Source organism: Setaria viridis, chromosome 4 (genome assembly GCF_005286985.2).
Source record: "Setaria viridis chromosome 4, Setaria_viridis_v4.0, whole genome shotgun sequence".
Taxonomy (NCBI): domain Eukaryota; kingdom Viridiplantae; phylum Streptophyta; class Magnoliopsida; order Poales; family Poaceae; genus Setaria; species Setaria viridis.
The window spans coordinates 6,236,238-6,252,312 of NC_048266.2; the positions used below are offsets into that span (position 1 = coordinate 6,236,238).

The 16,075-nt window shown below is 49.8% G+C and overlaps 1 protein-coding gene across 1 annotated transcript; it reads right to left on the reverse strand.

The window, feature by feature from the left end:
• Window positions 1–13,475: 13,475 nt before the first annotated feature.
• LOC117853368 (protein ALTERED XYLOGLUCAN 9-like) lies at window positions 13,476–14,530 on the reverse strand. Its single transcript, XM_034735748.1, has 2 exons — window positions 14,498–14,530; window positions 13,476–14,255 (listed from the first exon to the last, which is right to left on the reverse strand). Exons 1-2 carry the CDS (start codon window positions 14,528–14,530, stop codon window positions 13,476–13,478), a joined length of 813 nt encoding a protein of 270 aa, XP_034591639.1.
• Window positions 14,531–16,075: the final 1,545 nt, after the last annotated feature.

A 16,075-nucleotide genomic window follows, 5' to 3' on the forward strand; every position in this document is an offset into this window, starting at 1 on the left:
GGCGTGCCAGCCAATCTGACCTGTTGATTGGCAAGGAAAAACACGTGTCAGGTTCAGAAACTACGATCGGCTAAGTTTCCGATCGAGAGAGTTTATCGGCGAATCGGCCGATTTACTGTGATAATGAAATCGGCTATAAGACAGCCTGATCCCTATAGCCTTGTAGACAGGAAATTGCTAAAGTGATCGGTACAAAGCTTGTGATAACAACACTAGGAACAGATCTAATCGGCAACGGATGAATCTAACGATAGAAAATAAAGAAAGCCGATACTACCGATTCCTAGCTGGATAACTTGTGATAAGAAACTAGAAAAATAGGTAAAAAAACCTATGAATCTAGCAAATATCGATAACTAGTGAATAAATCTAAACGAAACAACAGCGATACGCCCGGAGTTAAAGCTTAGATGTTACTCGATAAACGGAACTTACAGAATTGGCCGGAGATCAGGATGATGCAGCCCTGCCAACCCGCACGAACTCGTTGAGAAGAGAAAAGTAATGGCGAAGTCGCCTGCTCGAAAGTAAGTACGAAGAAAAGGTAGCTTGTTGTATTGATTGGTTGATGATTACAGATTTACAAAGGTAGCTATTTATAGCCCCGTACAGACAACTTCTTAACCGACTAGAATCCTATCTCTAATTCAAACAGAAAACGAATATCTACAAGCACAATTCGTGCTAGGTTAGTTACTCCACGCTTCGTGGGCTGACCTCCACCTTATCCTTCTATCCCTTCCCAAGCCCATACAGGCCCAATTAATCCACCCTCCTAATCGGCCAATTTTTTCATCGGCAAAAGATTACCGATTGAGACTCTGGTGCATTCGTCCCAAAGCGAGACAAAAATCGCCAGCCGATTCCGTACTGTGCTTCTCCAATTTCCTTTCTTCTTGGCGCCGATTCTACTGGTGACGAAATCTGGCGTCAACACATGCCCCCCAGTTTCGGAGTAAAACACAGTCTTTTACTTCGAAATTCTTTATAACCTCCCCTCCGAAACGGCCGTAGTGAAAATCTCCTTCCGTTTCGCGGTCTCCCAGCTGATCATTGCAATTTTTGAAACGGGCGCCCACGATAGCCACTACCCCCGAAAAACTCGAAACGCCGGCGCGGTGAAAATTCCATTTTTACCCCCCCTTCAGGCATCCTTTAAATAGCGCTTCACCGCATCTCATCTTCAAGCTCACGTCTCTTTTCCCAATGCCCGTGCATCCTTCTTCTTTCGACACTTTCCCTTGCTGCCGAAGCTTTCTAGCTCCACCTCCTGTTACTTCTTCCCTCTTTCTTTCGATGGCGGCTCCTTCCGGCAGCTCCCCAGCACACGATGCCCCAGAGTCAGCGCCTCCGGTGGTGGTGGCGACAACCGTCACTCCATCCACAGATGAGGGAGCTTCATCAGAAATCCCAATGGCGATCCCCATTGCGGCCCCATCATCCACATCCGCATCGGTGACCACACCGATTACTCAGAACTTCATCCCGGAGGTAAATACCGAATCCTTCCCTATCGGCAACATATTTTTCTTAGATCTGTTTCTTATATTTCCATACTCTTTTTCCTTTTTTTTAGGCAGTTAGGCATAGAATCACTATTCACCTCACGGGAAGTCCTGGCCTTGTTTGCCTCGGTCCTATGGGAGACCCTGATCCAATAGATCTTATAAATTTGGAAACTGATCGGATACCCTTCAAACGATCCGATATGAACTTAGACCAATGGGTGGGTACTTTCAGATCCTGGCCGAATGAAACCCCAGGTTGGAGGGAATGGTACCAACAGGTGGCTACGTCAAAGAGCGTCTCGTGGGAAGAGCTCAAAATCGGCCAGTGCATCAACCTCTCCCTGTCTCAAATGGAGAAAAATGAGCCGTTAGTGATGGCGGCTTCTTATTTTTGGTCTGACGCACTTAATGCGTTCTTATTTGGACACGGTCCTATGACCCCCACACTGGCCGATGTGGTCCTCTTGACCGGCCTGGACATATCTTCCCCTGACACACCCTTCCGCTTTTTGACCACAACGTCACATCGGCTGGACACAAGGGGAATCGGCGGCTGGAAAGGCTTCATCAAAAGTAACAAGAAGACCGGTACCGTTGAGAACAGGGAGCACATAGCTTTTCTGATGATGTGGCTAGAAAAACACTTCTTTTGTGGAATAGCGGCCGGCCCAACAACCAACACCCAACCCTTAGCTGAAGCACTGTCCAGAGGGGACCATATTCCTCTTGGGAAACATCTACTGGGTGCTGTGTACCACATGCTTCATCAAATCGGCACAAGACTTTCCAAGGGAGAACCGATCGGCAATCCAGGTGGGCCTTGGTGGTTTGTCAATCTATGGTTGAACCTTTACATGAGCAGAATCACCCGGCAGCCGGTGGACCATATGACGTTTCCCAATATCGAATCGGCGGAGGACCCCACCGAGCGTCGCCGATGCATGTCCTTTGGTGAAGCAGCGTCAGCTTTTCCGGGTTGTGCGTATTCTGCTACAAAGGTAGCCGAGTACTTTCGGTGCTTTTATAATGGATTTAATGAAGATGCATCCATTTGGTTCCCGTACCAGCGAGACAACCCAGTCTTTGAGCTCCCCACCTGCTTCGACTCGACTTCTGGCCGGTTTGATGAGGATCTTTATGAAGAACTGATCAAACCAGGACTCCTGCCGGCCAACTTCTTTTCAGGGAAGGATGCCCCTACATATGAATTCTACAACCCGTCTACTGCAGCACGACAATTCGGCATGGGTCAATTGCCGATACAAGTGTATTTTGCTGGCCGAATCAAGTTCAGAGATGTGCTCACATCTGGCCTGGATTACTGTCGGTTGCGAGACCAAATTCCGGACTCCAGTATGATTAACTTGAATGACTGGCTATTATTTCCATTTGCCGTCCAGCCGTTCAAACTTTGGTGGGCCGAATGGAAGCAATTTCTATTCTGCAACTCAGCATCGGCATACTGCAACCTTCTAGATCTGCCCAACATTGATCCAAACGCCGAGGTATTTCTGATCGCCGATTTTTATTCTTCCCAACACGATTGAGCACTAATGATTTCATTGTTTCTTTAGGCCGGGAATCGGACCCCTCCAACGCACAGCCGCAGCGGACGGTTGATAGAGAGCAATCCATATACCACCTATCCTCTTATCGGCTATAACACCCCGTCTGTTGACGTGATTGCCGGCCGATCAAAGCAAGTTCATAAGAGGACCACTAAAAAGACCAGTCGCCGAGTCCGGGCTCGCACGGAATCGGCGGATCCTCCTGTGCTTGTATCGGTAGAAACTTTGACCGCACCGCCTTCCCAGGTCACTCAAAGTGCCGATACTCAAGCCATCACACAAGCCGGGGTGGCTGCCGCGTCATTATTGTTGGAAGCTATGCAGGTAAGCCCGAGTTTTACCATCTCCGATTGTTATTTTGATATTAACTCTTCTTAACTTTGTACTTCTCAGAGCACCCCTATGGAAATACCACAGTCAGCGACAACTCAACCGGACACCAACGCGCCCCTGCCCTCATCCATTGAGGTATAGCGCTTATCTTACGGATTTCCTTCGGGTATTTGCGTAATGTACTTGATTCAATTCTTCGACACAGGCCATCGGCACGCAGAGCGTTTCTCAACCACCGATTTCTTCTCAGGGGGCTGGTCCGAGCACCGTGCCGATTGTCGTGGAGTCCTCTTCATCAGATGAACCTATGGCGCAGGCCACTGAGCAAGACACGACAGCTTTACAAGCACAGCATGAAGAAATTCGCTTCAAAATGGTAAGTTCCTAAACCAGCTTTCAACCGGCCGATTTGCTCTGATTCCCCGCCGATTCATCCTTTTTCCTTGTTTCCTTAGGAACAAGATTCCCCTGACAACAGCCTCTTCTCCTTCGCGGTTGCTCTTTCTGATGACGAGGAATTCGCATCCCGCCAAGTTGCTCTAAGCTCCATTCCTGATGATGTCCGAGCTAAACTCACCAACATCCGATCCCTCCTACAAGGGGACATCGGCCGATTGGTAGAAGATGCTTCGCCGATTCGGCAGCTCTTCAGTGACGTCAGCGGACGAGTACCAGAGGAAGCGGAGGAGGCCTTGGCGCCGGCGGCCTTCATCGAATCCATGAGGATCCCAGTCTTCAGGGCCCTTCGTCACATGGCCGATCGCGCAAAACTGGCTAAAACTCGTGAAGATGAAAACGCTTTCAAGCGTCAGGCTCAAGAAGCGCATCGGCGTATCCATGTTCTAGAAGACTCACGTCCGGCGATCATTAGTGAAATAGACCGCCTCAAACGTCGGAGGGCGGAACTTGCCAAAGAGATGGAGCAAGTGACCAAAGCAATCAGTGCCGAAGAGAACAAACTCCAAGAGCTGCCCTCTGCTATTGCCGATTTGACACGGGAGAGGCAGCGTTTTGCTCATGAGGCCCTGAGACTCCACCGCATCGCATCGGAGGTCCCTGGATCAGCGGAAGAAGACCAACGGGTTCTTGATTCTGCCGATCAGATCCGGCGCCGGGCCATCACGGTTATCGATACCCTTTTGGGTAATCTGTAACACACTGACCGTTTTGTACGAACATTTACTATCTTCTTTGACTGTCCCTCGCCACGCCTTCTCTATTTACTGCCTTCCTTATTACCGATGGGACGTGGCCTCACCAGATTTCCACGCATTTTTCTCCATAAATATCGACCTCGGCGCCTACTCCCGATAGTATCAACTCGGCTCTCACTTCACTTTTCTTCTTCTTCTCATCGGCGCGACTGTTTCGTCATGGCTTCATCGTCCTCTTCTTCTGTTAATCAGGTGAAGCCCTGACTTTTCCTTTTAGATCTTAAGAAACGAATGTTTCGCCTTATTCCTTCTTTGTTTCAGCCCCAACGCCTCGGTCCGGAGCTCGTGCGCGCCATCGAGTGCATCCACTCTGAAGATCCATTGACCCCGGAGGACAAGGCTCTGATTCTGGCCCACCGAGAGGAGCTTCAAGACCACATTACTGCAGAGGCTTGTGCAGTCTTGGATGCCGTGGTAAGTGAAAGCCGTCGCCGATCTCCAACCATGAGGGGTCGTCGTCGTGACGCTCCAGGAGATAACGTCACTTCGGCAGCCCGCACGATCCTGGACTACATGGAGAGGAATGGCGGCCAGCGGCCTTCCACCGATAGGGCCCGTCTGCTTCCTCGGCCAGTCATCCTTGCGGCGGCAGAGGCCTCGCGCCTTCGTGCTGTGGACGAGTTGGAGCGGAATGGGAAGGCATCCCAGAAGAAGAACAATTAGTTTGTTTTTTGTATTTTTTTGTTCTAAGGGCGACTAATGTTTTGTCGGCCATGTAATCTGTCGTCCGTACCGAATGAATGTAATCGGCCGATCCGATCGACTTATGTATTTTGAACCGATTTGTATCGGCTACGTGTGATTGTGTTAGGGTTGATTTCTTACGCTCCGACCCATATACTAGGGTAATATCTTTTTAAGTACCTTCCATTCAGAGCTCTAGTGAATTCTTCTCCTTCTATTGTTTCCAAAATGTAAGCATTTCCCGGAGCGCACCTGCCGATTTTATACGGCCCTTCCCAGGTAGGGGACCATTTTCCGAATTTAGGATCCTTCGACCCGATCGGCAGTACTAACTTCCATACCAAGTCTCCGGGGGAGAACTGTTTGACTTTGACCTTCTTATCGTACCACCTGGCTACTCTCTTCTTATTTTCTTCAATGCTTATCAGGGCTCTGAATCGTTGGTTAGCCAAATCGTCAAGTTCCCTTCTCATAAGTGATGAGTAATCATCGGCCGATAACTGGTCTTGGAGCGAAATTCGCCTCGATCCTGCCCTCGACTCCCATGGCAGTACTGCATCGTGACCGTACACCAACTGATAGGGAGACAACTTGGTAGCCCCATGACAGGCCATTCTATATGCCCACAGGGCCTCAGTCAAACATAGGTGCCACTTCTTCGGATATTCTTCAATTTTCCTTTTGATCAACTTGATTATTCCTTTGTTGGAGGACTCTGCTTGACCATTGGCTTGAGCGTAATACGGAGAAGAATTTAGCAATTTGATGCCCATATCGGTCGTAAATTCCTCAAATTCCCCCGATGTGAACATTGTTCCTTGATCGGTTGTTATAGTTTGAGGGATACCGAATCGGTAGACGATATGGTCCCTTACGAAGTCGGCCATGATAGCCGAAGTCACGGCCCTCAACGGGATTGCCTCTACCCATTTGCTGAAGTAATCAGTAGCCACCAGAATAAATTTGTGCCCCTTGCTCGATGGTGGATAAATTTGGCCGATGAGGTCTATTCCCCACCCCCTGAACGGCCATGGCTTGATGATGGGATTCATGGCCGACGCGGGTGCACGTTGGACATTTCCAAACTTTTGACATTCCTGACAACCCTTATAATATTTGAAACAGTCTTCGAGGATCGTAGGCCAATAGTACCCGTTGTTCCTGATCATCCACTTCATCTTATGTGCCGATTGGTGTGCTCCGCATACTCCTTCATGGATTTCTCCCATTAGAGTCTTGGCTTCTTCTGTCCCAAGGCATTTAAGAAGGACTCCGTCGATCGTTCGGTAGAACAGATCATCTTCGAGCAGTACGTATTTGGTGGCATGAAAGCGTACTCGTCGCTCCACCTTTTTGGACGGATCCTTCAGGTAATCGGCAATTTCTTTACGCCAGTCGTCGGCTGCAAGTTCTAAGGCCATGGCGCCCAGAATCGGCCGATACCCGGATGCGTGCTGGGCGAGTTTGTTTGCTCCTCGTTGCGGTCTCTTGGAACATGCTCGATTACTGCCGATCTGAATCCTTTTAAAAGCTGTAAGCAATCTTCGTGATAAATTCTTAATACGTCATCTTTGCACTCAGCCCTTCCGGTTAGTTGATCCACAATTAGCATAGAATCTCCGAAGATCTCAACAGAATCGGCCTTGACTTCTCTCAATAATTGTAAGCCTTTTAATACAGCTCTGTACTCCGCTTGATTGTTAGTGGCGGCGGTTTCTATCGGCAGAGAAAAATCATAGCTTGCCCCCCGAGGCGATATGAGAACGATGCCGATTCCTGATCCGACCCCGCATGATGACCCGTCAAAAAATAATTGCCAAGGCGCTAGTTCCACGAGGGCGATCTCCGGTCCACAGTGCTGGGCGACGAAATCGGCCATGACTTGACCCTTGACGGCTTTTGCCGATTCATACCGTAGGTCAAATTCTGATAAAGCTAAGATCCATTTACCGATTCGTCCTTTCAATATCGGCAGTGATAGCATGTATTTCACTACACCATCTTTGCATACGACTACACATTCTGCCGCCAGTAGATAGTGCCTGAGTTTGGTGCACGAGAAGTAAAGACACAAGCACAAACGCTCCACCGGAGGATATCTTGTTTCGGCATCCAGGAGTCTTCTACTGACGTAATAAATTACCCGCTCTTTGCCTTCAAACTCTTGGACTAGAGCCGACCCAATAGCTTTTTCATCGGCTGATAAATACAGTTTAAACGGCTTACCAGTTTGAGGGGGAACCAAGACTGGCGGTGAGACCAAGTATCGCTTGATATCTTCTAACGCCTTGCGCTGTTCTTCTCCCCATATAAATTCCTGGTCTGACTTCAACTTCAGAAGTGGCGTGAACGCTTGAATCCGTCCAGATAGATTAGATATAAATCTCCTGATGAAGTTTACCTTGCCGATTAGAGACTGCAGTTCGGTTTTGTTCTGTGGGGCCACGACTTTGTTGATGGCCGCTATGGTCTTCTGATTGACTTCTATGCCTCGTTCGTGCACCATGAATCCTAGGAACTGTCCGGCGGATACGCCGAAAGCACATTTGTTGGGATTCATCTTAAGACCGTGCTTTTTGGTACACTCTAGCACCTTTCGCAAATCGGCCAGATGTTCCTCATGACTTTTGGATTTGACCACAACATCATCGATGTCGATTTCTACCAGGAGGCCAATGAGTTTGTGAAAAATGTAGTTCATAGCTCTCTGATATGTAGCGCCGGCATTCTTCAAACCGAAAGTCATCACCACCCACTCGAACAAGCCAAGATGGCCTGGACATCTGAAGGCCGTTTTGGGTATGTCCTCCTCGGCCATAAGTATTTGATTGTATCCGGCGTTTCCGTCCATGAAGCTAATGATTTTATGTCCCGCGGCGGCGTCGATCAGTACATCGGCCGTAGGCATTGGGTAACCATCCATCGGTGTGGCCTGATTAAGATTCCTGAAATCAACGCAAACGCGTAACTTCCCATTTTTCTTGTATACTGGCACGATATTAGAAATCCACTCGGCGTAACGACATTGCCGAATAAATTTTTCTTCGATTAGCCGAGTTATTTCAGCTTTTATGTCTGGTAAAATTTTAGGATTGCAACGCCGTGCGGGTTGTTGGTACGGCCGGTACCCTGGCTTTATGGGTAGCCGATGTTCAACAATAGATCGATCTAAACCGGGCATCTCGTGATACTCCCAAGCAAAACAATCCTTGAATTCTCTTAATAAATTTGTCAATTTACACTTGTACTCTGGATCTAAATTTGCACTAATAAAGGTCGGCCTTGGTTTGGTTCCATCACCTAAGTCTATCATTTCTAAGGAATCGGCCGACGTGAATCCGCGCCCTAGCTTCCCATCTTCTCGGGCGAACTGATCCATCTATTCTGATTCTTCGGAGCCGACTGCTCGGATCGGCTGTAGGCCAAAATCGGTGACCTTCAGGAAATCGGTCTCCCACACCCTACCTGATATGCACCTGACGGTTTCGCAGCTCCACTGTTGTGTGTTGGCTGCTGCAATGCTGTACGCGGAGTCGGCTTTGACCACCTCAATGTTATCGCCGACCCATTGTACGAGGCACTGATGCATAGTTGACGGGATGCAGCAGTTTGCGTGTATCCAGTCTCGGCCAAGAAGCATATTGTAGGATCCCTTGCCATTAATAACGAAAAACGTGGTAGGAAGGGTCTTACTGCCGATGGTGAGGTCGACGCAGAGAGCACCGCGAGCGTTTGACACCTTGCCTTCGAAGTCCTTGAGCATCATGTCCGTCCTGGTCAGGTCGTCATCACTTTTCCCCAGCTTCCGGAGTACGGCGTACGGCATAATGTTGACAGCAGCTCCTCCATCGACCATCAATCTAGTAAGGGGGCGACCGTCAACATGCCCTTTAAGGAACAATGCCTTCATATGTTGTCGTTCGTCATCTTCGGGCTTTTCGAACGTGGCCATCATTGGCTCCAAAGCCAACTGCGCTGTCTGTTCTTCTATCGCCGATACGTCCTGTTGATCGGCGGGGGTCATGAACTCCATCGGTAGTATGAAAACCATGCCGATCTCGGCTGCCGACTCGTCACCCGCCGATTCATCGTCTCTTTTACCGTTCTTTTTGGGTCGCCACACCTGAGGCTTTCCTTCCTTCTTGTCTGCCGTGCTCTGTTGCTCTTCCTCTTGTTGTTCCCATTGGCGGAGACGCTGAATTCTCCGTTTTTGTGATTTGGTCAATCCGTCGGGGCACCACCTGGGGTTTATTGGCCTCCCCTCTGTCCTGGCGCGTTCCCACTCCGGTTCGCGTCCTAACGGGTTCTCGTCCGTTACCCGAGCGTCGGCCATGTCTTCGAGCCGGCTGTGCACGCTGGCTTTGTTGTTTGACTGATCGTGTCGATCAGCCCTGCCCCCCTGCCTATCATGGCTTCTATCTTCCGACCGATCATGTCGGTCACTTCTGCCCCCCAGCCGATCACGCACGGGAGGGCGCTGGTCATCTTGGTTGCGCCGATTCCTGCTGATCGGTTCTGGCCTTCCGTCTCTGGAGCGAGACCTGGTGAACGGCCGATTGCCTCGATAGGGACCGTTGCACTCTGGGCAAGTATCGGCCGATGGTAGCCTGAGGTTATTTTCCCAACAATGAATGAAGAACGGGCATCTCCAGTGCTCCTCGTGCCGACGCATCGCTTCCTCTCGGGACCTTGAGCGTTCATGTTGGCGTTGGTACTTTTGGAGCAGGAACTGGGAAGTAATACGTGGTCCATCTGACTCACCATCATCGTCCTCCATTCGCCGTTTCCCTTTGACATCTTCAGGCGTAGCTTGATTTCTGGGATCGACAGAGCCACTCTTTTTGGCCAATTCGGACGTCAGCACTTTTGTTTGGAGAGAATTCTTTCCCGTATCAACCATGTTGGTAGGAAAGGGGTGCTGGTCGATCTTCATTGGTTTGACCGATTTTGCCGGCACTTCAAATTTGAGTCTGCCTTGCTCAATGGCCGACTGTATCTGTTGCTTGAAGATCTTGCACTCGTTGGTATCATGTGATGTGGCATTGTGCCACTTGCAATACTTCATCTTTTTTAATTGTTCGGCAGAAGGTATCGTATGGTATGGCGAGAGTTTAATCTGCCCTTCTTGGAGGAGAAGATCGAAGATTTTATCGGCCTTAGTTGTATCAAAACCGAATGCTTCTGGCTCCTTTTTGCCGAATGGGCATGATATCGGCTTCTTCCCCTTGATCCACTCCGCAAGTCCGATTTCAACATCTTCTTCATCCTCTAATTCTTCCAGGAACGCCACTTTCTTCTGGAAATTCCTCCGTGGATCGAATGGACACACCTCCTGTCCGGACAATCGGTGAACAATCTGGCTCAGGCTTTCGAACTCCTGTGAAGCATATTTCTCTTTAATGTGTGGCAGAAGGCCTTGGAAAGCTATATCGGCCAACTGCGCATCGGTTAGAGCCAGGGAGTAGCACTTGTTTCTGATTTCCCGAAACCTCTGTATATACGAGGGTATCAGCTCATCACTCCTTTGCCGGAGGCTAGTCAAATCGGACAGCTTCATTTCATGAACCCCAGCATAGAAGTACTTGTGGAACTGTCTTTCTAAATCGGCCCACGTGATTATCGAGTTTGGTGGCAAAGTCGTGAACCATTGGAAGGCCGATCCGGACAGAGATGACGAGAACAACCGTACCCGTAGGGCATCTTGCGTAGCTGCTTCTCCGCACTGGATGATGAATCTATTCACATGCTCCACGGTCGAAGTATCGTCCATCCCCGAAAATTTGGTAAAATCAGGAACTTTGTACCGATGGGGGAACGGCAACAAGTCGTATGTAGATGGGTATGGTGTTCTATAGGTATAAGTTTGCATTTTCGGCTTCAAGCCGAATTGTTCTTGCATCACCTCCGCAATTTGCGCCGACCAATCTGGTTGTTGCTTGGGAATAGTTGGCTGCGGTATCGGCACGTGCTGATAAATCGGAGGCTGAATAAAAGGAGACTGATGAAGAGGTGGTATCTGAGTATAAGTCGGCGGTGTAGTAAAGGCTGGCTGTTTGAATGAACCACTCGTTTCATCATATAGCATGAGCTCTGCTGTCTTGTTGACCTCCGGAGTGACAGGCTGGTATGGTGGTATGATCGGTCGCATGGCCGCCTGGGAAGATGCCTGGAACGGAGGGTTTCCTTGACTGGCCAATTGATTCAGACCGGCCGTGTTTAAAGGTGCCCCCCAGGGTGAAGGGCTGACTGGAGGGAACGGTGCAGAGGACATCTGGTTGGAGCCATATCCCAGCGGAGTTGATGATGCAGATGCGCCTGAACTCCCAATAGAAAATTGAGTCGGCTGTGAAGCCGAATATGGGTAAGTTTGATTTGGTGGGATCGGCTGAAAATATGTAGGTCCTCTGTACCCTTGAGGTATGCCCCCGGCGAAGGAGTTAACGACGGCGTTGTGCACCATGTTTGAGATTACCGGGGACTGATCGATGAAGGCGTGATGAATAGATTGTTGAATCATATCGGACATTTTATCCGAATCCTCAGAAATTGTGATCTGACGGGGAGTAGGGAAAGGAGTTTTCTTAACAGTCTCCCCGCTCCTGGAACGGCTGAAAGATTTCAAGCAAGTTTTCCGGACTTGTTCCATATACTTGTTCAGATCTTCCTTTTGGTCGTCCTTTAGATCTGCTTCCGTCACCTCGATGACGTTATCTTCAGAGACTTCAGCAGCTTTCGTCATGACGGCGGTTGTATTTGTCCCACCGGGCGTGCCAAAAGTGTGTTGGCTCTAGAAATCGGTCGACCGAATCCCAGCGGCCGACACACGACCCGGGAGAATCTGCTTAGCTCCTGTTCGGGTGAATGCCCTAGTGCGGTTCGCGCGGCGTGCCAGCCAATCTGACCTGTTGATTGGCAAGGAAAAACACGTGTCAGGTTCAGAAACTACGATCGGCTAAGTTTCCGATCGAGAGAGTTTATCGGCGAATCGGCCGATTTACTGTGATAATGAAATCGGCTATAAGACAGCCTGATCCCTATAGCCTTGTAGACAGGAAATTGCTAAAGTGATCGGTACAAAGCTTGTGATAACAACACTAGGAACAGATCTAATCGGCAACGGATGAATCTAACGATAGAAAATAAAGAAAGCCGATACTACCGATTCCTAGCTGGATAACTGGTGATAAGAAACTAGAAAAACAGGTAAAAAAAACCTATGAATCTAGCAAATATCGATAACTAGTGAATAAATCTAAACGAAACAACAGTGATACGCCCGGAGTTAAAGCTTACATGTTACTCGATAAACGGAACTTACAGAATTGGCCGGAGATCAGGATGATGCAGCCCTGCCAACCCGCACGAACTCGTTGAGAAGAGAAAAGTAATGGCGAAGTCGCCTGCTCGAAAGTAAGTACGAAGAAAAGGTAGCTTGTTGTATTGATTGGTTGATGATTACAGATTTACAAAGGTAGCTATTTATAGCCCCGTACAGACAACTTCTTAACCGACTAGAAGCCTATCTCTAATTCAAACAGAAAACGAATATCTACAAGCACAATTCGTGCTAGGTTAGTTACTCCACGCTTCGTGGGCTGACCTCCACCTTATCCTTCTATCCCTTCCCAAGCCCATACAGGCCCAATTAATCCACCCTCCTAATCGGCCAATTTTTTCATCGGCAAAAGATTACCGATTGAGACTCTGGTGCATTCGTCCCAAAGCGAGACAAAAATCGCCAGCCGATTCCGTACTGTAGTACCATTTGGCCGATTCCCAACTGTGCTTCTCCAATTTCCTTTCTTCTTGGCGCCGATTCTACTGGTGACGAAATCTGGCGTCAACAGATACAATTAGAAATAGTAGTTACAAAACCGATGTTAACGATTGCAACATACGTCGAGCATATTTTTTAAGGGATATTTACATATTTGCCACCGTTGCAAATGGCACTCCTTCATTTGCCACTTTTACAGGAGCTTCTACGTTTTTACCATCACGAACGAAACGAAGCAACAGATTTACCACTTTTGCTGACGTGGCACGCCACGTCCCCGCGACAGCGTGTAAAAGGGGTGCAAAAGACCTGTGTGCCCTCGCCTTTCTCCTCCGTTAACCTCCCGCTGACAGACCCGACGCCATCCATCTCCCCGTCGGCACGTCCTCTTTCACGGCCTCGCCGTCGCCTCCCTTCTTCTTCCTCCTCCCCGACAGCTCCTCACTAGATGCGGCAGGCTGAGCCAGAACATGTGCGGCGGCGGCACTAGGAGCGGCGAGCGCAGCGACTTGGCAGCGCCCGCGACGGACGCCAATGCGTCGCCGTAGCTCGCGGCGTCCGTGACGTGGAGCATGTGCCAGAGCCCGGATCCAAGGACGAGCACGTCGGGGACGCGCGGCGCGAGGCGCAGATCCTCGCGGAGCAGCCGCGTGAGGTTGCTCTCGAAGGGCGCCCAGACGAAGTCCACGGAGATGCCCCGAGCCGGCACCGTGGCACGGTAGTCGCTGTGGCGGCGGAATAGCTCCGGCTCGGCGGCCGCCGCCGCGGCCGGGTCAAGCAGCAGGCGCAGCAGCGCGAGCACAAGCAGCCGCGCCTGCGAGTCCCCGGCCACCATCACCCAGGACCCGTTGAGCAGCAGAGACGCGTCGTCGCGCGACAGCCGCGCGAACCCGCAGGCCGACACCAGCGAGGGCGGCCACGACCACGTCCGCGCCGTTCCGCCTCCCAAGCCATTCGCGGGGTCGGCGTCAGACCAGGACACGCGGTGCAGGAACGGGACGCAGGAGGACCCAGAGGAGGAGGAGGAGGCGGACGCGGCGCCGGGGCTGGGGGTGAAGAAGGAGGCGGCGAGGAGGTGGGGCACGGAGGGGTGGAGGCCGGCCGCGGCTTGAAGCGGGGCGTGCGGACGGCAAGAAGTGGAGATGGGGACGGGGAGATGATGGCGTCGGGTCTGTTAGCCGGGGGGGTAACGGAGGAGAAAGGCGAGGGCATCCCGGTCTTTTGGCACCCCTAACACACGCTGTTGTGGGGACGTGACGTGCCACGTCAGCAAAAATGGCAAATCAGTTGCTTCGTTTCGTTCGCGATGGCAAAACAGTAGAAGCTCCCGTAAAAGTGGCAAATGAAGGAGTGCCATTTGCAACGGTAGCAAATATGTAAATATCCCATTTTTTAAAGATTCCGAAACATTACCGTAAGAGAAAAGTTATGCCAGAGGATCTCCATCCTCTTTTGCCGCCATATCCCTTGGCTTGTCGCATTGCGCACCTGAATGAACAGTTCGGACTTGCGAGAAGCCCACGCGGCCAGCAGCAAGCAGAGCCGCAGTATGTCCACGACACTGCAAGCAAGCAGGTGGAAAAAAAAACTGTGTGGTGGGAAGTGGGAACGAGGCCCATGATAGGGTTGCTCGAGCCTTGTCCACGTCAGCAACAATAATACACTAATACCAGAAGACCGCTTTCCAGGACAGAGCCAGGCAAGCATCCGAGCCGCCGGTTTGCTTGCTCCATCTTTGGGGTGGGTGGGTGGCTTTGCAACTACAACTTGCTGCAAATCCACATCATCTCCTATATCTAACACTGCCGCATCCAGTCTTCCCAGATATAAGTGCACTACACATCTTTTAAGGTCACATATGATGGCTATTTAGAAAATAAAGAAATCTATCCGGCCAGCTGAAACGTGGTACAATTTCTTTCTCGTTCTTGCAGAAAATTAAAGGTGTGTGGTATGGGATGCACTTCGTTAACGTTGGGTTTCAGGTGCTTTAGCCTCCAATGATCGGTGATGGCGTGGTATGGGACACGTTTCGTCGACCTTTGAGGCTGTGTTGTGGTGGGCTAGGGTGCAATGGCGAAAGTTATGTTAGCCTTAGTGGTGGCGACGATGCCTTTGGGTGCCATTTTCCTTCCTGAGGGCGTCATCACTTTGTCTCGAGCCCACACCATCACTAAGTCTCTAGGTGAAAACTTTGTCCTAGCGGGCAGTGGCGACAGTGACCATTGTTGTTTCCTCGGTGGAGGCATCATTTCGGAGATTTTGAGAGGTGGTGTACTTCGTGCGCGTATTGTGGTTGCCCAACTTGGAGTCTTCGACAGCTACTCGTATCTTGCTTATCCACACTGCCTATGTTAGTAAAAGTGTGGATGGTTTTGCTGCGATCTTAATTTTGTGGTCATCAGATGGAGTTGTTTCTCTTCCCCGTTTTTAGATTGGTTCATGCTTTGATTTCGATTTCACCTATTGAGGAGAAGTCGGTTCATTTAAAGACAACTTTACGAAACAAGATGTATATGGAGATTACTGAAGTAGCTGTAAGAGATTTTGAGTTTTCCGTTTTCTTATATTTTGTTATTTTTCTCTGGTACATCAGATCTTCTGATGTCTTGGCTACGTATTCTTTTGTAATATGTGCTCCTTTGTAGCTTGAAAAAGAATGTTCAAGTACTCTGTTGTTTTTTTTGTCCTTTCGATCGTGAAAATGAACCATGGATACATGGTGCTGCATGTATGTTATTCAGTTCTTTGCAACTCGGCAAGCTTGTCAGAACGTCAGGTGCTGACAACCATGCGCGCCTGATGTCCTGATCTCGCACAGCAATACCTGGACTGCTTAATTATCCTCGGTTGTTTTAGACTTAGCGTGTGAGGCGTGGTGTCATTATCTTCAGATGACCTTTCATTCGTTTTCTTCATCAGCAATAGACGAATTATCTCCAGTTTTGCAGCATGCCGCCGATATGGGTAGAAGTCAAATCGAGATCATCA

Coding starts and splice junctions, on each gene's coding strand:
- LOC117853368 (XM_034735748.1), bottom strand. CDS start 14,530: ATGGAGATCCTCTGGCATAACTTTTCTCTTACG. Junction 14,256..14,497: donor GGCATAACTTTTCTCTTACG/GTAATGTTTCGG, acceptor CCCGGCTAACAG/ACCCGACGCCATCATCTCCC.